Below are 25,084 nucleotides of genomic sequence, written 5' to 3'. Positions count from 1 at the left end.
ATGTCTATATGTGATTTTAACAGTTTCCAAAACCAAATTTTCCTTTCTATATAATTTTCCAATTAAAGCAATCAAAGTTGACCAAATTTAGAATAGGATGCCAAACTAAGTGACACTACAATCATCATTGGATATCCTCTGTGAGGGATGGCCCACATGCGTATCAGTGCTAGCAAATGGCAGCATGTGCCTTTCCTTTTCATTTTGAAAAAGGCTCTTGGTCACCAGCAGTGTAATCTTCCAAAAGTGTGGAATGAGAAATGTCTGGCATTGTCATTGCTCAGATTACGCAGTTTGGAACTGCATCCTTGCTACTTTGCAGTCACTGGTGGACGACCTGTATGAAAACTGCATGAAACATAAATAATACTGGTTGTGAATGGTTGCAATACCAAGAAACCAGTTTACTTATATAAGCACTTCATGTTGCATCATAGATTTGTTCACACATTCGTTTGTCAAACTTGAAAGAGACATGTAACAGAATCCACATAAAATTCACAAGCTCTTTCCAGCAAACCAAGTGGATTATCCTTTAAGATACATTGTGCCATGTCCTTGACACTTCTCTGACACAGCCACCATCTACACATCGAGGTGGCTTCACCATCTCCCTCAGACAGGAAGAGGAATGCCGTATACGGCTAGTGCCTGAACACCTGGCACACCCATCACACAGCATTGTCCTTTGGGTTGCCATCCAGCCAGACACCTGTATCTGACACTGCCCAATTTCACTGTCTATCTGCTGCAGTAAGGATGGCACCACAAACACTTGGCACAGCCGGCACTATTTTGCATCCACAAAACCACATGATGCCGGCAACTTTCTGGTATCCATACACCAAGTGGCCTTTATAGTACTGCTGCCTGCAACTCTCCAGAGACCTAGGGCTGAGTCTAATTCTGAGTAAGTGACGAGTCATGAAACAATGCTACCAGATCAAGACAATGCCAGTGCACCACTGATTGTCAACATGAGTGATTCTGACCTTGCAGAGTAACCTATGGCAACACATCCTGTGCTTTCTCTTGCACCTTTGTAGAACTGTACTTAATGAATGACAATTATTCTTATTAGATAAGGAAGATTTAATGTGTTCTTTGATAGAGAATCAGCATTCTGTTGTTCATATTTTCTTCTTGTTTTCTTATAGAAATAAATTTCTATCATTCAGTGCTACCTGGGCATCTACTTCTCTTCTGCATCCACCATCCTACAACAGGATACTTCAGTTAGAGACGAGGATAAACTCTTCACGTTTTTTGCATCTTTGGAATTTTGTTCCAATACCTGTATACTCATCCAGGTAGTTCCCTCTCTGCATTAGTGCGCTTCCATGCTCATTTGACTGACATTCTACAGGTCTCTTTTCGCTTATTATTTTTCCACAGTTTCTTTGCATCTGAACTTTTGCTTCTGCAGCTTGTCCAGTTGTGCGGTCAACAGTTGTTCCATTTGAATCAAGATACTGCTAATTTGTTCCAGTATTTCTTGGCAGCAACACCCCAAAATGCTACATCTGAGACAACACAGCTTCTGCCTCATTGTCTGCACTCTTCAGAGCTCTTGCAACGGTATCTCGGCTGTCCCGATACTCTCCCATCGCAAGTTGACACTCCGCTACTTCTGCTTCCTTCTGACTTTGACACAGCCTTGGATTCTTGGTCCACCTTTCTGGCTGCACTGGACTGCCTAATACACAATTCTGCTCTTCCCAACATTTCTCTCCTCGTCATCTTGGCCTAGCCCCCGGCCCTCGCTCACTAGGCTTCTTGCTCTCTCACGTCCTGAACTGCTACCTTGGACTCGTCCACGATGGCTCTTCTGATGTCTCCCAACATAGTGCCTTTGACACAGCATCCATGCCCACTTGGGCACTGCCGAACGCTGCTCCTAAGACCGCTCTGGTGCCTCCCAATGTGGTACCTTCATCTGCTCCTTCAAGTCCCGATGCAGTTCCTATGGCCACTCTGGTGCCTCTTAATGCGGCTCCTACGACCTCTACAGCACCTCCCTACATAGCCCCTATGACTGCTACGGCACCTGCTGTTGTGGCTCCTCCAACATCTCTGGCATCGCCCCAAACCAGCTCCTGTGACCAGTCAAGTGCCACAGCTCTCATGGGCCCTGTGGCACCTCCGTCCACTGAAACATCTCCTCCTGCCGTGGCACTGCTGGTTCTCACCTCCCTCCCACTGGCTGCCACTACCTCCAGCATTGTTGCTGGCCAAGTCAGCATCCTCCTTCATTCGACCCACTCCTTTATTTCTGGTGCCCTCAGTACCCACTCAATCCATGGCCTTTCTTGTTCCTTCTGCTGCTGCCATATCCTTCGCCTGTTTCCACAGCTCCAGGCCTGTCTCCTCCTGATGCATCATCTGTCACCTTGCCTTTGGTGGGACCCTGCCTGGCAGTGTGAGCTCCTCGTCCCCTTCCTCAGCCACACCTCGTCTTTCCACCTTCTAGTGGTCCCACACTGAGCACCTCCCGTCACCTGCTCCCACACCACCAGTACACCCGCTACTGGCTGCAGCACCACCCTCCGTGCCTTCTGCCGGTTAACTCTGTGCCGGTCGTCAGTCTGCCACAAGATACACACTGGCCCCTGGCCCTCCTGTGATATCCAGATGTGCACTTGGTCCACTCGCTGTCCTCTCTCCTGCCTGTTGCCCGTGTTCCTCCCATGTCCACGGATTCGTGCAACTGCCCTAGAACATCTGTTCTCTCTCACGCACCAGGTCTTCTTGCCGACAGGCACCTTCACAGCAAACCACTTGCCAACATCTTGCTGCCACTCTGCGCAGTTCACCTCTGATCGTGGCCCAGGCCATCTCCGCCATGCTCCAAAGTCATCTCTTCACCACAGAGACCGAGCACCAGCCCCTTCTCTTTGCCGGTGCCCTTGTTATCCAGTCAGCTTTTCCAGCCGGCTGTGCCATCTCCTCTGTGGGGAAGAGGAGTGCCGTTTCCTCGGCTGCCGTCTCTGTCACGCATCAGGATGGTTTTGCCATCTCCCTCCAAAGGCAAGAGGAATGCTGTGTCCTTAGCTGTTGCCTCCACCACAGGCACCATCTATGCATCTAGATGGCTTCGCCATCTCCCTCTGAAGAGAAGAAGAATGCCATGTACAGCTCATGCCCAATGACCTCACATACTCGCCACACAGCACTGTCCACAGACAAGCTCCTGGCCAATAGTAAAAACCTACAGTTGTTCATCCTCAGAGTTGTTCATGGGCTTCTACACCTTATATGAAATCCTCTGATATCAGCATCACTTCACCTCCAATCAAATGGTGAGGAGATTAGTCCCAACTTTTTAGTAACGAATGCTTAAGGCCGCAGTATGACACACCATAGACATGGAGTCAATCCTCCTCTTATCAAACACCAAACATGACCACTCAACAGATACTGTTCACTGAGGTCTCCCCTGGAAGAAAGCCCTGGATATTCTATTATCTACTTGAAACGGCACAATATATTGCAGCAACACCATGCCTTGGACAAACATGTTGGCCTCCTGCTTTGAGCTGACTTCGCAATTGTCCAACCCACAACAGCACTTCACTACTGGTGGCCGTGAACTGCCACATTCCTGACTCAGCTGTTGCCTACACTGGTAACTGGCAATGTTGGAATGAGCGCCACACAGGACACCTGTTTCTGCTTGTGAAATACACTATAAAAATTTATAAGCTCAGAAAGTTATCAGTTGCACCTCTTAATTTAACACTTGCCATGTTTTCTCTCTGTCAGCCATAATCAATAATAGAGTGACTAAATACCATCACCATGCAACTGCTAATCATCGGTCACCCATTTATCACAAATGCTTTCATTCTTGGCATAGCAAACATATAAGCTGCACATTACTTGTTCTACGTGCTCAATACACAAAGAAGAGGGACCTTGTGTTCCAATCTCACACTAAATATTTGAAAGAGCTGGCTTCTGAGCCAATGGGTACATCTGTCATCCAGGGATGCTGAGAGGCAGACACTTGTTATTTTATCTCTGAATGTGCTCTCACTTATATAATACACCTTGTGTCTTCTATGAAACTGATTAGAGAAAACTGCAGGCTTACCTACAAGTACACTTACAGGTAACAGTACCCACCCTTGCATCACCTGCCTATTTTCTTTAAGAGGTTGTACATCAAGAAATCAAGCAAATGAGTCCATACAGATTGATCACCTTTAGGACTTTATGTATGCACTTTACTTCTTGACTTGCAGATTTCTGGTTTTGCATGCTTTCTATCTGGAATATAGGGGCGACCACAGTAAATTGGACAAAGTTGAAAGTCACACATAAAATTACTTTCTAAAATTACATGTTCTACAAGTTACTTCACATTACATGACTAAGCAGAACCAACAGGTAAATGGTATCTGAAACTAAAAGTAAGATCTGCTGTATAGTAAGATGTAAATCAATCAATGACCACAAAAAATTTACAAACTATTTTTTGTAAAACCATCCAACATTATATTTTCTACAATATAAATACTAAAACAAGTTTACTGAACAATTTAGAACCCAAAATAAAGAACAGGAAACCACCTTTAGATAAGGACACACCTTCAGATGATTTAAAAATTTGATTACTGGTAAATGAGTCTGTTGAAGGAGGGAGAAGATGAAGAGGTAGAAGATGAGGAAGAAGATTTTGTAAAGTACGAGGCTCAGTTGTGGCAGTGTGTATTTTGCACTACACAGACTATGACAATATTATGGTACACAGTCTTCATTCTATTTAGGATGAACTGTTCAGTGTTCACTGTCCCAACATCTCTTGAATAAAATTTACATTGCTCAGAAGTACAAATGAGTCAGACTGTGTACAATGTAATTACCGCTCTATGTTATTTTCATGGACAGACCCAAAATAACAGTGCAACTGGAGAGCTGCACATTAGGAACATGTATTAATGTTATTCGTAATATCAGCAATATGACATAAAAATGACATTAGATATAGTATAAAATATAGTAAACTTCAAAACTTCATTACAAAGGAAATCAAGTTCTGCCTGGTATCTCAAGATCTTAGCTTCTGTATATAAATATGATGTCCATTACCTGATATCAGATTAAACTGTCGAGGATTCAGAATTGCTGGGCAGAGTAACCTCAGGAATATGAACCCACTTACAACACGTGTGCGTACAAGTCTCTCATGAGGCCACTTGCTCATTACAGACCTCTGCAAACAGCCACAGATGTATCTTACAGTCCTTCAACAGAAAAGTACAGAGAATTAAATACTGATATCAATTTACATAACATCTGAAAGAATCATAAATTATATGTGATTGCAGGCTTTCTTGGCATATTTCAGCTATGAAATCTTCACGGGTTATCAGCCGAGTGGCGTCGTCTTCTAGTCACAACTTCATCGTCAGTGGATATGCAATTCATTGAAACGTTGCGAATAGAAGACGACGCCACTCGACTGATAACCTGTGAAGATTTCATAGCCAATTATAAATTACTCTGAAAGAATTATATATGCCTGGAAACTGCATTTTATCCTAATCTTAGGCTGAATAACTCTGAGAAGGCAATGGCTCAAAACTAAAAATAACAAATAGCGTAAGGTGGGGTAATATTGGACGGATTTTTCATACTCTTTAAGGTAACTTCGCAAAGAACATTAAATTCTCATGACAAAAAGAGTGAGATATTTTGGATGACATTGTAGAATAATTTGATCAAAGAACTTAAGTCAAAAATATTTTTTAATTAGTCAGAATCTAACAAATAAAGCTGTCCGATGTCGCCACTTTGATGGGGTAATTTCGGGCATTCATTGAATTTCCACACAAAGGTCCATATTATCCCCTAATGGGTAATTTTGGACAGTGACTATCTTTTTAAAAAATAAACATACTTAGAATCATGTTTTACTTGTTTAGAAAACATTTTTTACAGATGGTTACAAAATATTCTACACATCTTCAGCAAACATTTGACACATATTTAGAAAACCTTCACAGACATATTTACAAAATATTTCATTAATAAAGACAATCTACTCATACAACAAATCTGTAATAATCTGAAACATGTTCTCAGTGAAAGAAAACTTCCCCCTTTCTTCTCTTGGAGGTGGTAACACACTTACAATTTGGCCTTTGTCTACAGTATTATCTGGAATGGCAAGAAAATAAACACAGATCTGCTGCCTTGATATGGATGCTGAAATCTGACTTCCACTTCTTTTGTGCCCACTTCTGTTGCGATTCTGAAAAACTGTGTATTTCACTGTTTCCCCCCAACCATGTGTGGATAAGCCACAAGAACAAAAGCCTCCACTTCCAGAACTGCTTCCTCCACTCTGCTGCTTTTGTCACCAGTGAGTATTGCATCATTATTCACAAGCAATTCAGACTCTGAGTCAGCATTATCTCACTTTCTCATATCGATGCCTAAAATGGATTTTTCTGGGGCAACATCTAATTTTCAATTTTGTTGGACGCTTTTGTTATTTTTCATTCCACAGCGAACATTCTGAAGCATATCTTCAAAGCTCAAAGACCAGGCTTCTAGAGAATTGCTTTGAGAATTATCTCCATCAGGCAATTTTTTGAGGACTCTTTCAAGGTCAAATGGAATTAATTCCACTGCACAGAACACACTTCTTATATTGTCTTCTTCAGTTGCTAACATTTTTTAAGTTTTTCCTTCAAAAGTGAGGGGAAAGCATCTTTCCATACTGGCCCATGGGAGCTTTTCTTCCAATGCGTAAGCACTGCCTGCCAAAAAAATGGTTCAAATGGCTCTGAGCACTATGGGACCTAAGTTCTGAGGTCATCAGTCCTCTAGAACTTAGAACTACTTAAACCTAACTAACCTAAGGACATCACACACACCCACGCCCAAGGCAGGATTTGAACCTGTGACCATAGCGGTCGCGCGGTTCCAGACTGTAGTGCCTAGAAATGCTCGGCCACCCTGGCCGGCACTGCCTGCCAAGCAGCTTCTAAAGGTCTGAAGAAATCTATGTCTAATGAAACTTTCTGGCAGATTAAAACTGTGTGCCGGACCGAAACTCGAAGTCAGGACCTTTGACTTTCACGGGAAAGTGCTCTACCATCTGGGCTACCCAAGCACGACTCACGCCCCATCCTCACAGCTTTACTTCTGCCAGTATCTCGTCTTCTACCTTCCAAACTTCACAGAAGCTCTCATGTGAACCTTGCAGAACTATCACTCTTGGAAGAAAGGATATTGCGAAGACACGGCTTAGCCACAGCCTGGGGGATGCTTCCAGAATGAGATTTTCACCCTGCACCGGAGTGTACACTGGTATGAAACTTCCTTGCAGATTAAAACTGTGTGCTGGAGCGAGACTCGAACTCTGGACCTTTGCCTTTGGTGGATAAGTGCTCTACCAACTGAGCTACCTAAGCACGACTCACGCCCCATCCTCACAGCTTTACTTCTGCCAGTATCTCATCTCCTATATTTCTGTATCTATGTCTAATGGCTGTAAAATACAAGTACTCTTTGGTGGCAACACAATAAAAAAAGATTTTATTCTTCTCACTTTCATCAACTACTCGCAGAGAAATGTGACTTGAAAGGTTGTCTCCTATCATAACTTTTTCCCCTCCATTGACTTCAGGTAAGGCAGCGCAGTAGTAATACACCGGTCTTCAAATGTAGACAGATGAAACCAACCACTTTTATTGCAATTATAGCAGGTTCCTTTGTGATCTCCTCCTTGCCACGTGTCCATAATGCTCCAATTTGTAGACCACATAGGAAGGTAATAGTTTTCTGTCCCCAGTGGCAGCCACCATTACTGAATTACTACTCTTAGACAAATCTAAGATCCTTTCAGAATGTTTTGTTCCCCTTCTATTACATGCTTCCTCCCAGGGTCATCACATACATTTGTCTCGTCATAATTGATTACACTTTCGGGATCAATATTTTCCATTTTTTCACCAACATCCTGGATTTCACTGTTTCATAACTCACTTCAGCACACTGCCTTTTAATGTTCTCACACAGCCAGAGTGACACTGTAAGAATGAACATGACCACTCAATCGCTGGCATGCTACAAGGAAAGCATTTTTCCCTTCATCCACAATTATCAAGATATCCTTTCACTACGTACCTATCATCATCACAAGTAAAAGGAAAACGCCAATGTGCAACCCTTAAAATACCACGGACAAGTGTGTTCTCTTCGATGATACTTAAGACAGAAGGCCTTCCAATAAACTAGAGGGTTTGTATTACTGACTTTACTCTCTAACGTTGAACATTGTACATTACATTTGCTTGACACTTTTCTGTACGATAGTTTTCCTGATCTTACAGCAGCAACCACCTTTTCAAGATTTTCAGGATAATATTTGTGCCTCGAAAGAGCACCAAGCCTCCTTTTGTAAGTACACAGCATTGTCTGATATCACCCCAATGTCTGTGGTTATCTGTAAATAGTTCACTAGACATTAGAGAATGTGAGATCTGGAGACAAACTGCATTCCTTCTTAACATTTAAGTAAGTAAACTATAAGCATATTAAGCTTACAAATTTTTTCTTTTCTTGTACAATGACGAAAGCATTCACATTAAGATAACTAGCAACAATAGTACACCACACTGTAACTCGCAACACATCATTGTTCCGACTTCCAACTGCAACAATGTGTTTTCATGTACGCTTGGCAATACATAAGGTGTAAACAACAAAACGTGCACCCGAAATAAAAGCTTGCATTCAGTGATGCCGATATAAGAACAGAAATATGCTCTTCCTGTCCGAAATTACTCGTGTGTCCAATATTTCCCCATCTTACGGTACTAAAGAAAGTACTGATAAACAATCTGTTTAAGTTTCATAATTCTTTTACTGTGTTCATGTAAACTTATACACACGATCACATTACAGTAACTTAAGAATACTGAGAGAGATTCTTCAATAATGACTTTACAAACAATAAATGCTTAGAAAGTTCTGCCTATTATTATATCTTTGTATAGAACTGTAGGGTGTCAACTAAATTGTTACTCACATATCCCAATAATTAAAGATGCTTTACACTCTTTCTTATAGTGATGCACTTGCAGCTTAAAAAAACTATTGGGGTAAATCAAGAAGTATCTGCACTCAACATTTTCAGCTTATATATTACAATATTACATAATTCAAATGAATCAGCAAATCAAGTATCAGCAATGACCGACTTACACTCTGTACAAAATTCTACCAGGTGGCAGCTTCCTCTTCCATTCCTTTCTCCCAATCCATGTTCTCTTACTACATTTCCCACCCTTCCTTTTCCTACTATTGAATTCTAGTCCCCATCACAATTAAATTTTCATCACCTTAACTAACTGAATAATTTCTTTTATTTCATCACACATTCTTTTAATCGCTTCATCATCTGCAATGCTAGTTGACATATAAACTTGTACTAGTGTGGTGGGCGCTCACTTTTTGTCTCCCTTGGCTATGACAGTGTGTCCAGTATGCTGTTCATAGAAGCTCATCCACATTCCTATTTTCTTATTCCTTATTAGACCTACTCCTTCATTACCCCTATTTTTCACTCATATCCCTGTATTATATCCCTGTATTCATCTGACTGTCTTAATTGTGCCTACCTGCAGCTTAACATGTTATCTTTATAATAAACAGTAATCTATCTTTTCCTGCATTGCTGACCAGAAGTTTTATTTTTCTAATTTGAACCTATCCATTTCGCTTTTTAAATTCTCCAACCTACCTACCCAATTAAGAAATCTAACATTCTACACTCTAATCTGTAGAATGCCAATTTTATTTCTCCTGATGACAACATCCTACTAAATAGTCCCCACCCAGAGATCCAAATGGTGGACTATTTTGTTGGTGGAATATTGTACCCAACTTAATGCCACTACCATTTAACCATACATTAGGGCTGCATGCCCTTGGGACAAATAATGGTTGTAATTTCCCATTGCTTTCAGCTGTTTGCAGTACCAGCACAACAATGCCATGTTGGCTAATGTCACAAAAGTACCTGTCAGTCAGTCATCCAGAATGCTGTGCCTGCAACTACTGAAAAGGCTGATTCACTCTCTTCTGCAACCATAGGTTATTACAGTCTCTACACAGATACCACTTCATTGTGGCTGCACCCACAGTACAGCTATCTATATTGTTGAGGTACCAAAGCCACCACATCTCAGCAACGTACAGAGTTCATGGGGGGAAGCATGAATTAACAGCATATATTACTACGAATCAGGCCATAGACTCATTCCATGCTGGCAGCAGTAATGAATATGGATGGATGTTCTGCTCTTTCCTCATCCTTTAGAAGAGTTCATCTACTTTTGTACTGTCCAGTCCCATAGTCAATAACATGCCACGATGAAACGTTGTCTCTGTACTGCACTGAACATCTTTTATGTATTTCTCTACTTATGGTAGGCTTGGTGTTGTCTATCAGCTGACAGTGTACCAGTTATAAACGATACAGCAAACCTATGAATAATTGAAACAAAACTCCAGATACTCACCGAATTACTCTCATAAAATATATGGTAACTGTCTTAATTTACAGTGACTACGAGAAAGTACCATAACGCATTTTGAGTGCCAATCTTGCTGTATCTTGTCATAGCTTGTGTTAATTGTCTCTTGCTCACTGTAGGATATCATAAACAACAAGACTGATTACATCATCATGAATTCTTTAATTTTGTCCTTATCAGAAAAGGAATTCCAAATATGTGATGTGGTTCAGACGTAACAGTACAAAGCTGTTTGGCCAGATTCCTGTCTGCAAGTGAGATAGGTAATCGAACTAATACTCTATGGTTTATACAATAATGGAACATGTAAATAAATACTATTGAAGTGAAAGGGAAAGCAGGTTCAAATCTACTATGGATAACAAGTAAATACTGTTCACTCAGACACAGCAAAACACAGGGAACAGAATAAAAACAGAAAATAAATTCTCAAGGGAAATTTTTGAAAGGATCCACAAAAGTGTGAAACATATACAACACAGAATAAATAAATGATTACAGCATCACATGAATGCTACAAACAAATTACTTATAAAATTTACTATTTCATCGAATCAATCACAAGGTGTGGTACGAATTGTTATATTCTATGGTGATGAATCAGTCTGTGTATGTATTTCTTACACAGTACCTGTTGAGATACATCAATCTGAGCCCACAGTTCATTCTGCAGACAACTTACGTACAATACTGGAGAAATTTGTACTCATTAAGACAAAGTGCCTTGGCTTCTGCGAAAAAGAGCAGAATTTGCAACTATCTATAAAAAAAGGAAACATAATTCATCCACAAAGTTTACAGCTTACAAAACTCCTGTTTAACTAATTCTAGAGTATTGTTCATCTGTTTGGGACACTTGCAAGGTATATTTAATAGAAGAGTTGGAGAAAATCCGAAGATGATGAGCTTATTTCATCATCCATTTGTTTAGAAAATGTGAGAGTGTGATGAAAGAGCTCATCCGATTCCAGTGGCAGAAGCTACAAGAATACTTTATTGGATAGATAAAAATCTACTCACCACGTGGTGGCAGAACACACACAAGAAAGAGGGTTATAATTATGCAAGCTTTTGGAGCCAGTGGCTCCTTCTTCAGGCAGAAGGGTTGAAGGAGAAAGAAGAGGGGTGAAGGAAAAGGACTGGAGAGGTCTAGGAAAAGGGACAGATTATGAAAAAGTCGCCCAGAACTGCCGGTCAGGGGATACTTGCCAGACGGGATGAGAAGGAAAGATTTATTTTTGGAGACTGCACTGGACAAAATTTGAAAACCCGATAGCTTAAAGGTGGAAGGCAGGTTAATACACAAGACAGAGATTACTGCTTAAACATCATGCATGATGTTAGTAAGAGTGAAAAGCTAAGTGCACTTTACATAACAGAGATGGGAGGAGAATGGCAGAAAATAGACAGGTAAGAAAATGAAAGACGTAGAAAACTAAAAGGGAGTGATGAAAGGAATGGTTACTGAGAAGAAATGCTGAGACAGAAGAAATTAATGTAAATTTAGGCCAGGTGGGTGACAAGAACCAAGGTCGTGTTGTAGCGCTAGTTCCCACCTGCGCAGTTCTGAGAAATTGGTTTCTGGTGAAGAATCCAGGTGGGGTGTGTGGTGAGACAGGCACCGAGGTCCCAATTATCATGTTGTAGAGCATGCTCTGCAACAAGATATTATGTGTTGCCAATATACACCCTCTGTCTATGCCCATTCATCGTAACTGATAATTTGGTGCTAGTCATGCCGATGTAAAAGGCCGAACAGTATTTACATAAAAGATGGTATATGGCGTGTCATTTCACATATGGCTCTCCCTGTGATAGTACATGTTTCGCCAGTTACAGGGCTGGTATACGTGGTGGTACTTGGATGCACAGGGCAAGTCTTGCAGAGGTGACGATCACAGGGCAAGGAGCTGTAGGGTAGGGAGCTGGGTTCAGAAGGAGCGTAAGGTCTGACAAGAATATTGTGGAGATTGGGAGGGCGACTGAGAGCTATTCTAGGTGTGGTGGGCAACATCTCAGACAGAATGAATCGCATTTCAGGGCATGATTTTAGGAAGCCATGGTCTTGCCTAAGTAGCTGATTAACTGATTAATACATTCCAAACCAGGATAGTAGTGAGTGACCAGTGGTGTGCTTCGAAATTGTTTTTTGGAGGGATCAGCAGTATCAGGATGGGATGTGATAGCCCAGGAAATGTTTTTTGAACTAGGCTGGTGGTGTAATTATATCCAGTGAAGGCTGAGGTGAGGATAATCATGTATTGCTGTAAAGAGTCTGCGTGCAAATGAATACATTTGCCTCAAATACCAATGATGCATGGAATGAAACATTTGACATGGAAAGGGTGGCAACTGTCAAAAATGTAAGTATTGTTGGTTGTTAGTAGGTTTAATGTGGACAGAAGTATGTATCTGGTCTTTGGTGAGGATGAGATCAACATCAAGGAAAGCGGCACGGGATTTGGAATAGGACCATGTGAAATTTAGTTGTGAGAAGGTATTCAGAGATTCCAGGAATTTTAACAGGCCAACCTTACCATGAGTCCATATGGTAAATATGTCATCAATGTATGTAAACCAAACCAGGGGGTGAAGAATTATCGATCCCATGAAAAGGTTGGTATAGGAAGGAGCCATCCTGGTCTCCACGACTGTACCTCGGATCTGTTAATATGTCTGCCCCTCAAAGATGAAGTAGTAGTTGGTAAGCATAAATTTGATTAAGGTGAGTAGGAAGCATGTCATATGTTTGGAATCAGATGGGCACTGACTGAGGAAATGTTCAGCAGCTGACAGACCATTTACATGGGAGATGTGGGTATAGAGGCCGGTGGCATCAATAGTGACAAGCAAGGTGTGTGGTGGGAGTGGGACGGGCACAGATTTCAGACAATCTAGGAAATGGTTAGTACCTTTGCTGCTGATCAACTAAGGGAGATATAGTTTCAAATGCAGCAATTTCTTGCTCTTACCAGGCTATCTGTGACCTATAAACCTCATCAGCTAATTTCCACTCCACCAGACTTCTATCCTTCTATAAAATCCTGCAGTTATCTGCCCCTCATGTTTCCTTGGATGGCATCATCTGCCAAGCAAACTTCAAACTGCAACAACATACTAGACTTCACCTCCAAAAACAATTCCATCTTCTCTTACACTACCTGAACAGTGGTCTTTCCTTTCCTACCTCTCTGCAGCTCCCTAAACAGCCACACCATCAACCACCATTCCTCTCCTACAAATTGGGCTTGGACAACCTTCTTAACACCCCACAGCCTTCACCACTAGCTCCCAGACCAAGAATAGCTCATAATCACAAGAATCAGTCACAACATTACAGTCTCCTCAACCTCTTGTCTAAAGTACTCTCCCCTCCTGAATTATCTGTACTATCTAAGGGTCTCACTTTCATCCCTAAACCTACATTTGATTATGCTGATTTGGTGAAGAGCCAACTTTCCTTCACACATTATGTCAGCTGGAAATATCAGTTTACAACCCATCCCAAAATCTTTCAAACAGCAAACCTGACATTGATCCCCTGCCTTGAACAGTTCTTACCATAATCCCAGCTTGATACACCACCACTACTTTAAAATCATTCCTTATAAGCCTTCCAAGAATTCCTCACTCCAGCATTGCTTCATAACCCTTCCTCAGGTCCCTACAACATGACCCTCACCTGTCCTCTGCATTATCCTCCTAGCATACAAAGGGTCTACCACTGTGGTACTTGATCAAAAGGACCATGTTAGTGAAAGGTCTACGCCAGCTGTCTGACATTTCTACATACAGTGTCTGCCATCAACATCCCATCCCTGTGATTCAAACTTACCTGCAGTCCCCCATAAGGACTAACACGTCAATCCATAGAACTTGTCACCCCACCTTCTTCCTAAGGTCCACAAATCCAGTCATCCTGGCTGTCCTACAGTTGTTGGCTTCAAAACACCCATCAAATGTATATTTGCCTTAGTTGGCCAGGAACTGCGTCCCATAGTACAAAGACTTCCCTCCTGTAGCAAAGATACCAATCTAGGAAATGTCCTAGATTGTCTGAAATCCAAGCCCATCCCACTCCCACGACACACCTTGTTTGCCACCATTGATGCCATCTCCCTCTACAGAGACATCTGCCACATGCAACATCTGTCTGCTGCTGAACATTTCCTCAGTCAGTGCCCACATGATCCCAAAAGTATGACCTCTTTCTTCTCACCTTAATCAACTTTATACTTACTAACAACCACTTCACCTTTGAGGGGCAGAAATACTAATTGATCAGGGGTATGGCCATGGGAACCAGGATGGCTCCTTCCTACGCCAACCTTATCATGGGTCACTTGGAGTGATCTGTAAGTCTTCAGCCCCTGGTTTGGTTTAGATACATTGATGAAATCTTTACCATATGGACTCATGGTGAGGCTGACCTGTTAAACCTCTGAATACCTTTTCCCAATTAAATTTCACATGGTCCTACTCCGAATCCTGTGCTGCTTTCCTTGATGTTGATCTTGTCCTCACCGAAGGCCAGCCATACACTTCTGTCCACAGTAAACCTACTAACAAACAACAGTACTTGTATTCTGGCATTTGCCATCTTTTCCATGTCAAATGTCCCCTCCCATACAGCTTTGGCATCTGAGGCAAACATATTTGTTCAGATGCAGACACTTTACAGCAGTACACCATCATTCTCAATTCAGCCATCACTGGACATAATTACCCCACCAGCCTAGTTCAAAAGCAGATTTCCTGTGCCATCACATCCAATCCTAGTACTGCTGATCCCTCCAAAAAACAACAGATTACACTACCGGTCAACTCAGTATTATCCTGGTATGGAATGTATTAATCAGCTACTTCGACAAGGACATGACTTTCAAAAATCATGGCCTGAAATGAGATCCATTCTGTCTGAAATTTTGCCCTATACACCTAGAATAGCTTTCCATTGCCCTCTCAATCTCCACAATATTCTTGTCAGACCCTATGCTCCTTCTGCACCCAGCTCCCTACCCTATGGCTCCTTCCCTTGCGATCGTCCCTGCTGCAAGACTTGCTTTGTGCATCCAACTACCACCACCACCTATACCAGCCCTGTAACTTGCACAACATATACTATCACAGGGAGAGCCACCTGTGAATTCACATGTCATATACCAGCTCTTTTGTGGATACTGTTCGGCCTTTTACATTGGAATGACTAGAATCAAAGTATCAGTTACGATGAATGGGCATAGGCAGAGGGTGTATACCGGTAACACACAATGTTCTGTTTTAGAGCATGCTCTATAACATGACAATCGTGACCTCAGTGCCTGTTTCAGCACACATGCTATCTGGATTCTTCCCCAGACACCCATTTTTCAGAACTCTGCAGGTGGGAACTAGTGCTACAAAATGTCCTTGGTTCTCGCCACCCACCTTGCCTAAATTTATGTTAATTTCTTCTGTGTCAGCATTTCTTCAGAGTAACTACTCCTTTCATCGTTCACTTTTAGTTTTCTACATGTTTCATTTTCTTACCTGTCTATTTTCCGCCTTCCCCTCCACCTTGTTAGGTACAATGAATTTAGCTTTTTACCCTTATTATCTCGTGCATGATGTTTAAGCAGTAATCTCTGTCTTGCATATTATCCTGTCTTCAACCTTTAAGCTCTCAGGTTTTCAAATTCCATCCAGTGCAGTCCCCAACATCAGTCTTTCCTTCTCATCCCGTCTGGTAAGCCTCCCACTGACCTGCAGTTCTGGAGGACTTTGCCAAAATCTACCCCTTTTCCTAGACCTCTCCAGGCCTTTTCCTTTGCCCCTCTTCCTTCCCCTTTAATCCATCTGCCTGAAAGAGTTTGTCTAATTATAACCTTCTTTTCTGTGTTTGTTCTGCCACCGCTTGGCGAGTAGATATTTTCTGTCCAATTACATTATTGTGTCAAAAATTGAGTGTTTTCATTGTTATATAAGATTAATGTTTTGCATCACAAAGTTTTAACGTCAAGAATGCGTATTCTAAGAAGAGTTGAGCAATATACTATTTTCTCTTACATAATGACATGAGGAGAAAATAAGAGGAATTGAAGCTAATATGGAGGCTTATTGACAGTTGCTCTTCCCATCCTCCACTTGCAAGTCAACAGAGGACAGTATAATGTAACCTCTTCAACACACTGTAAATTTGCCTGAGGTGGTAAATACGGGTGTGGATGAGTCCAGAGCATTCTGTTCAGTATGTGCCTGAGACTTGCTCTGTTGGGGTAAGAACTGAGGGAGGAGTAGGGTTTATGGCCCACTGTGATTGTGTTCTCACAGAAGGAGTACAAATGCTGTATGACAAGGTGCAAGAAACTAGTTAACAGTGTCACTAAAGTAAACACCCCAAAATACATTTGAAAAAATTCATGGAAACCAATGACAATACCCATCTGAAAGTCCAGATGGGATCTGAACTGAGATCCTTTCAACCAGGTGTCCTTGTAGGAATACAATAATAGGCCAATGTTGAAGGAAGAATACTTTGTTGAGGCAAAAGTGTCTCTAGTGATAAAAGTGTCCAATAGCATCCCACATTTTTTACAGTTACTGCTTTTCCAATACACAGAAGCAAAAAGGGAGCTGGAACACAAGTCTAAACTGATTAGCAACTCAGATAGCAAACAGTTATCAAATATGAGTAATGGCGATTGGACTAGCTACATACACCCAATCCACTGCTGTCTTTTTTCCAGTTGATTTTCTACTCATCTCGCCCAGCAATATCTTTTTCCACAAGATATCCTCAGTAACTTTCTTTCTTAATAATAAATATGGAACTAATATTCATAACTATAATAAAAGATGTGCCATCTCAAAACCTGGAAGTCATATTATATGACATTTAAAAAATTAAACTAGTGGAATACAATGTTAACTACTGATTTCAGCAACATGGTTGCAAAGATTCTCAACATGAGAGGGAAGTACCCAAATCATTGTTAAGAAAAATAGGTTACAGCAGTTGATGAAGTCACCAGTTTCACTGGTATTAACTTACTTTGGGCAAGCATCGGCAGACATAAAGATGGAATGAGTAACTTCATCAAGAACTTGAAGCAGAAACTCAGCATTGGCACAAGCATCATCGGGCGATTCCATCTTTGTTGGATTCAACTGTTGAAGAAAGACTATATTAAGTTGCATGCAAGTAAAAAAAAAAAAAAATTTTGTTTATTTTAAGTGCTTTCTTCTGCACCATCTCAGGGGGTGATTATTATTTACTTTCAGCCTCTCCAAAACACTTCTGTAACTGATTTTCCTCATGTGCTGAAAACTATGGCTCTATGTCACGTCTAAAAACCAGTGACCTGCTTTCAACCTCCCCCTCCTTTCTCCCTCAGTTTCATTTTTCCCACAGATATTTCTGGCAAACTGAGATTCATTTCCAAATGTGTGTGTGTGTTACATCACAATGGTATTTTTCAAACAATGGAAAATCCAGGATGGAATGTAACAATATTATGAAGAGGAAAGTTGCTACTCAGCATATAGCAGAGATGCTGCTGCAGATATCACACACACACACACACACACACACACACACGCACGCACGCAAACACAACTCGTACACACACGAATGCAGTCTCAGTCCTACAGTCGTGTGTGTGTGTGTGTGTGTGTGTGTGTGTGTGTGTGTGTTTGTTTCTGTTGTCTGTTGTTGATGAAGGCTTTACTGGCCAAAAGCTTTATTTGTGCCAGTCTTTTCGTTGTGCCTGTCTGCGACTCAGCATCTCCACAATGGTATTTCTTCTAGCTACTGTTTTTTTCCTATTTTCTGTTTCATACTTTTATAATTTTACATATTTTGTAGGATTCATGAGTACCATGATAAAGGTTTTGTTTTCAGTACAACTACTCAAACTGTGTTGGAAGCAGTAAGATGCGAGTGACATGCAGCATTTTGTGGGGCAGTAATGGATAGCAAGCATGAGCTACCAACGACATAAATGCACAACTGTGGGGCAGTTTAATTCTTGTGGAATGACCATTGTTGTAATTTAAATGGCAACTGGAGCCATGACCATATAAGGAGGTAGTCTACTGAATCCCAGCACCTCACCAGATGACTAAAGGATAGGGAATCCTTTCCAAAACGTCACTGTGAATTGATATGCCTAAAAACCAAGAAGATTTTATTGCATGTATTCTTAAGTTTATGTGTAACCATAATTTTGGAGACCAGACTGGGCAAAGTAGGGGGGTCTCCCTTGCCAGTCTATTGCATATTCTGAAAATGTTTTCAAATTGTGATTGCCAAACATATTCAACACCCTTGATGGAGAATGCATGTGATTTTGAAGAGACGGGTGCAGATGAGGTTTGATGAAACGTTGAAGTTTTTCTCTGCTCCAACTCTTTAAGTGCCCTTAAAGTTATTAAACCCATGTATGTGAACCAAGAAACTCCTCTCTAGATTCTGGGTAAAAATACAGGCATGAATTCAGGGAAATGAAATGAAACATGCTGCAGCTCACAACACTTATAATAGGTACACCACTGTAATGACGTGTTAGTGTCCCCACAATTAGTGACATCATTGTTCTGGCAAAAAGTATGCACCAGTGGGAGAAGAAGCGCACGACAGGAAGCTGTTATAGGTAAAACCCAACTCTTGGCCATTGTATACCACCTTCCAGCCGTTTTGAGAAAGTGAATTTGCCTCATTTATGCTTGTTATGGAACACTGCCTAATAGTCCCTAGATTCTTTCTCTAGTTAGTGTACCAACAGGTTTGCAGAGCATATCACATACTAATTACAGTATTTTTACTCTGCCCAGCATTAAAGTCATATGTTAGTTCTGCCACAATTCACTGCTTGTTCTGTTTTACCAGTCTGCCCAGCCTACGACATCCCACATCTGTAATGAGGGGTTCCTGCCCAACCCCACAATGATTCAACGTGGTTTCAGCTTGATTACACCAAAACCTGACAAGCTGTGCGATTTGGAAACTGCTTGTGCCGAGCCTTCAGGCCATCATAATCTGCCCTCAGTCAAACTGAGACAGATTGCATCACTTCCTCACTCTACACATGGATAGCATGCTCACTGATGCTACATGCACCATGCATGCATCTGACTAGCAGTCATTCCTTGCCAGGTGATGCTGCTATCATCTGGATGAGTTTATATCAATAGTAGGTTGGTGGTCAATGTTCTGGCTGACTAGTGTATTTCAGTGAGGCAATGGTTATTAGTACATTCAGTCTTTAATGCTATCACCCAGTCAGAGACTTCTGATTTATTATTTCAATCCTTTTGAATTTATTTTAGTTGGTTATTTGAACAGACATTTCTACATGGACTATTATAATAATTGTTAATTATGTATAGTTGCACGTGATTTTTTGAGAAATGTGACTGACAGTAATGGAGAGCAAGTCGACTGCAACTCAGGTAACCATTAGCCATATTGGCAATACTGATTTTCCAAGACTGTATCGTTATGAACTTACAGATATTTTTGTATTTGAACACTGCATTGGCATAAAGGACCAGCAACTATGTTTCATTATTTATTTAAATTCCTGTCATAGTTGCATACATATTCCTTATTGGTGACTAGATCTGAACAAGTCTATTTATTTTCGAATCAACCACTACCTGCATCTTTGTCAACTGCATGGAAAATAATTCCAGTGTAACAAAACTATTACAAATTAAAGTTGAAGCAAATGAGCCCTCGGTCACAGTTTTTAGTCTTATTAACCATGTGTCAACACTTCTAAGAGTGCCTTCATCAGAATCTGAATGTTTTAAATGGCCTTTAAGATAATTATAAATTTATGGGAAAAGAAAATGTTTTTATATAAAAGTGTAAGAACTGACTAACAATACAAGACAGAGACAGTACTTACATGTTACGTATAAAATAAATAACAGGCCAGAAGGGCTTTAGTCACAATTTTTTTTGAAAAGAATGCTTGAAAGCAATTCACTATGGGCTGCTAATATCTGTAAAGCCACAGATAGCAGCAGACTGAGGAGCCTGCGTTAACAAGTGCGAGCAGTTGAACGTGACACCAAGAGTGCCATCTGGTAGCCGTAAATATAAATAGCCTACTTAACATTTAAAATATAGACAGCTGAATGTTAAAATGAACAGTATTTAGTACTTGAACTCACAGGCAAAGTTTTATATGACAACAATAGTCATAGTAACATTTTGCTTATGTAAAAGCATAGAAATACAGTTTTAAAACTGATTAACAGTACAAAAAGAGGCAGTACTTACATGTCATGTATGAAATAAATATAAAGTGAAACAGCTTTAGTCACAATTTAAAGTAAAATGTGTGGAAGGCGAGCCACTATGGGCTGCTTGCATATGTCATGCTTCAGACTGAGGCGCCCGCGTTAACAACTACGGGCAGGTGAGCAGTGCACTGCGAGTGCCATCTAGTAGCCGCAAGTACAACTAGGCTACTTAATGTTCAAATGCAGACAGGCAAATATTATGATGAACATTATTCAGTACATAATGTAAAAGGCAATATTTTGTTTAACAGGAACAGATAACGTAACATTTTGTCTACATCAGAGCTTACTAGTAAAGTTCAAAGTATAAAAACATCACTATAGAAGTACAAAAAGGGGCTGAATGACACAGCCTGTAGAAAATGATACAACATGAAATACAGCCAATAAACCATTTAATAAATGAAAAATTATGAGTTGACTTAGACGGAAAAAAACATTTCGGTAACTGCACGTGGAGACCTGAAATTAAATGTCAAGTAATGGCTTTATACCGCTGAAGAAATTTTTATTACACAACTGCAACCGCTCATTGAGAATGAGGCTATCATTTCGAGAAAGATGTTTAAAAATCTCTGATTCTTCAAGAATATCTAATCTATGCCCTTCCTTCTTGGTGTGCAAAATGTTGATATTGTAAATAGCTTTAGACTCGTGACCTGTAATCAGAAGATGGTCGGCAAAAGACAAATTTTGGTTGCTAATGCCATTTTTTCTCAAAAGGTGTTCTTTATACCTGGTTGTAAAGGCACGTCCTGTTTGTCCTATGTAATACGAAGAGCAGGTGTTGCAGAAAATCTTATAGATGTCAGTACTTTCTAATGGGGCAGGAGTTGATTTTAAATTATGAAGCTTTTTTTTTTTTTTTTTTTTTCTTCAGAATATTATTGGTAGACAAGGCAACGTTGCAGTTGTATTTATTACATAGAAGGTGTTGGATCTGATAAGAGATAGGCCCCGAGAAAGGAAGAGAAAAATATTTTTTTGGGTTAGATTCAATGATAGAAGTGCCAAGCGCAGTAACTCTTAACAATTTTCTTCTTAAGGATGTTATCTCCCATGCCACGTTCATACTCATTATTAATTGCTATTGTTTAGAGTAAATTGATTTCGTTGTTGAATTTTTCTTTCGAAAGTGGAATAGAAGTTGCTCGGTGAATAGTAGAGTGAAAGAAAGCGTTTTTATGAGATTGTGGATGCATAGAAGACACACGTACGATCTTATCAGTATACATTTCTTTACGAAAAATATTGAATGAGATTTTATTTTCTTCTATTGTAAGCGTCAAGTCAAGAAAGTTTAATTGGCGGGCCTCATTTTCAAGTTCGAAGGTGAAAGATATTTTCTCATGAAGTTCACTGAAGAGATTAAAAATACCGTCAAAGCCATCAGCAGGACCCTTCTAGATGACTAAAATATCCTCAACGTATCTGAAATAGGAGAGAATGCCTAGTGCTGTAGCTGAAAAACAGTTGGAAAACTTTTCTTCTAGAGATTTGATGAAAATATTGGCAAGAATACCAGCCAAGGGATTTCCCACAGCGAGACCATCGGATTGTTGGTAAAATTGTTCATTATACTCAAAATAGTTTTACTTGACTATAACTGTGATGAGATTAATGAAATGAGTAATTTGTTCATCTGAAAAATCTTTTTCGAAATGACATAAATTTTTTTCTATGATTGTAAGCATTTCCTGTACAGGAACATTAGTATAAAGATTTTTGATGTCTAATGAAAACAACTTGGTGTCCGAACTGCATTCTAAATCTTTTATTTTATGGACTAAGGTGTGACTATCGGGGATGGAACAACTGTTCTAAAAACTGAATGATTTTTTCAGAGTTTTATGTAGAAATTTGGCCAAATCATGGTACACGCTATTCATACTATTAGATATTGGCCGTATCTGATGGTTAGGTTTCTGGATTTTAAATTGAGACTAAAGTTTTGGGGGCAGAGGGACCATGTTAATAAGCATTCTATTCTGAAAATGTTTGATTAGAAATTTTGCGTTATTGATGGCTGACCTGACTTCTTTTTGTAGCTCTGGAGTCGGATCCTCATGCAGTTCCGAAATATTATTTTCGCTAAAAAAATCTAAGGTTTTGGAAATATATTCAGACTTGTAGGCAATAACTATAGAGCAACCTTTGTCAGACTTAGTTATTAGAACATCTGCTTCTTTAAATCTATTATTAATGAACAATTTTCTATGATTATGTGTAACATTATGAAGGGAGGCTGTATTTTTACTGAGAATATTAGCTACATCATAAGCATTCTAGTTTGACATGACTACCTATTTTGTTACAATCAATACCAATTTTTAGATCGACAAGCATTTTTTTAATCACATTTTCGTCTGACACGTTGGGCACGACATTGTACTTCAGCCCTTTTTCAAGCAAGACAGTTTCATTCTGTATAAAAGTAATGTTAGTTTTATATATAAAAACAAAGATGAGGTGACTTACCGAACGAAAGCGCTGGCAGGTCGATAGACACACAAACAAACACAAACATACACACAAAATTCAAGCTTTCGCAACAAACTGTTGCCTCATCCCTCTTTCCTGATATATAAAAACAAAGATGAGGTGACTTACCGAACGAAAGCGCTGGCAGGTCGATAGACACACAAACAAACACAAACATACACACAAAATTCAAGCTTTCGCAACAAACTGTTGCCTCATCAGGAAAGAGGGAAGGAGAGGGGAAGACGAAAGTAAGTGGGTTTTAAGGGAGAGGGTAAGGAGTCATTCCAATCCCGGGAGCGGAAAGACTTACCTTTGGGGGAAAAAAGGACAGGTATACACTCGCACACACGCACATATCCATCCCTGTGTGTGGGGGATGGATATGTGCGTGTGTGCGAGTGTATACCTGTCCTTTTTTCCCCCAAAGGTAAGTCTTCCCGCTCCCGGGATTGGAATGACTCCTTACCCTCTCCCTTAAAACCCACTTCCTTTCGTCTTCCCCTCTCCTTTCCTCTTTCCTGATGAGGCAACAGTTTGTTGCGAAAGCTTGAATTTTGTGTGTATGTTTGTGTTTGTTTGTGTGTCTATCGACCTGCCAGCGCTTTCGTTCGGTAAGTCACCTCATCTTTGTTTTTATATATAAGATTAATACGAAAGATATTTGTCAGCTCGAAATACAGATAATATGCCTCTTCACTAAGGTGGTCTTTTTTTATGCATTACAATGGAATTATTTTGCAGGCGCAATGGTTCAAAAATGTACAGACTCATTCTAAACTAGTCACCATTAAAGAATATGTATGAAACGAAACTGTGATAGGAAACTAAATGAATGACATATGTTTACTATAATAAGTACAAAATTTAACATACTTTTTACATTAATTTATTTGTGCCTTTGGTGTCTTATCATCAGAGATCAAATGCCCACAGAAATCTTACATGCGTATTATTATTTTAACAAAAAGATATCAACTAAATTATTCTGAAAGTTATTCTTCAGTTGTATATGTCTTTGTGGACTCCTCATGTGCCCACAACACAGAAACTGAAATCATACATGTGACCTTTCTTGCCAAAAAGGTGTCCAGGTGTGTGAATATTTTCCAGTAACTTACTCTTTGTTCTCAGAGTGACGTAATGGCCAAGTGTCAATCCCCATCCACACAAAACTAGGTAAAAAGTTTCTATTCCAGTAGTACACCCCCCCCCCCCCCCCAAGTCCAAATATTCATTACTTTAATCCATACCTAAGCTGCATTCCTGGTTGCAAGTGTTATTCCCATTTGTTTCTGAGGACCAGATACCACACATGCAACAGTCAGACTGTTCTGCAACTTTTAATTTGTGTAACTTTTGTATTTTTTGTGTTGATGTTTGGATGCTGGAATGTGCAAGGTATTTCCACTAAAATAAATTTACTACCCGCAGAACTTGACATGTTCAAGATGGATGTTGTCATACTCTCTGAAACAAAGAAGAAAGGCCAAGGAGAAGAAGGGCTGGAAAATTAAGTACATATCTGGAGTGAGGTATCAAAAGCAGTAAGAGCCAAATCAGGAGTCTCCATTATCGTAAAGAAATCACGGAAAAAAAGAATCACAAATTGGACATTCATCAATCAATGTTTTATAACTGTTCAAATGACATTATTTGCTAAGGAAGTTGTGATTATTGGGGTATATGCACCCACTAATGACACAAAAGATAAGGAGAAAGATACATTCTGGACCACCCTCAGGGAGACCATTGAAAAA

The 25,084-nt window shown here is 40.2% G+C and overlaps 1 protein-coding gene across 2 annotated transcripts in view; it reads right to left on the bottom strand.

Annotated features, from left to right (window-relative positions):
• The window catches only part of LOC126412314 (ras GTPase-activating protein 1), a 149,893-nt gene that overhangs the window by 38,718 nt on the left and 86,091 nt on the right, over positions 1–25,084 (bottom strand). The window contains exons 14-16 of one of the 2 annotated variants that reach the window (XM_050081835.1): positions 17,584–17,699; positions 5,092–5,246; positions 4,132–4,269 (exon numbers count right to left, since the gene is read on the bottom strand). In XM_050081835.1, coding sequence (XP_049937792.1) covers positions 4,214–4,269; positions 5,092–5,246; positions 17,584–17,699 — 327 coding nt within the window. In that variant the 3' untranslated portion in view covers positions 4,132–4,213. Of the gene's footprint in view, positions 1–4,131; positions 4,270–5,091; positions 5,247–17,583; positions 17,700–25,084 lie in introns of those variants that run through there. The other variant, XM_050081834.1, reaches the window with a different exon arrangement.

This window comes from Schistocerca serialis, chromosome 7 (assembly GCF_023864345.2).
Source record: "Schistocerca serialis cubense isolate TAMUIC-IGC-003099 chromosome 7, iqSchSeri2.2, whole genome shotgun sequence".
In the NCBI taxonomy this organism is placed as follows: domain Eukaryota; kingdom Metazoa; phylum Arthropoda; class Insecta; order Orthoptera; family Acrididae; genus Schistocerca; species Schistocerca serialis.
This window is presented reverse-complemented; position numbering and strand designations above follow the sequence as displayed.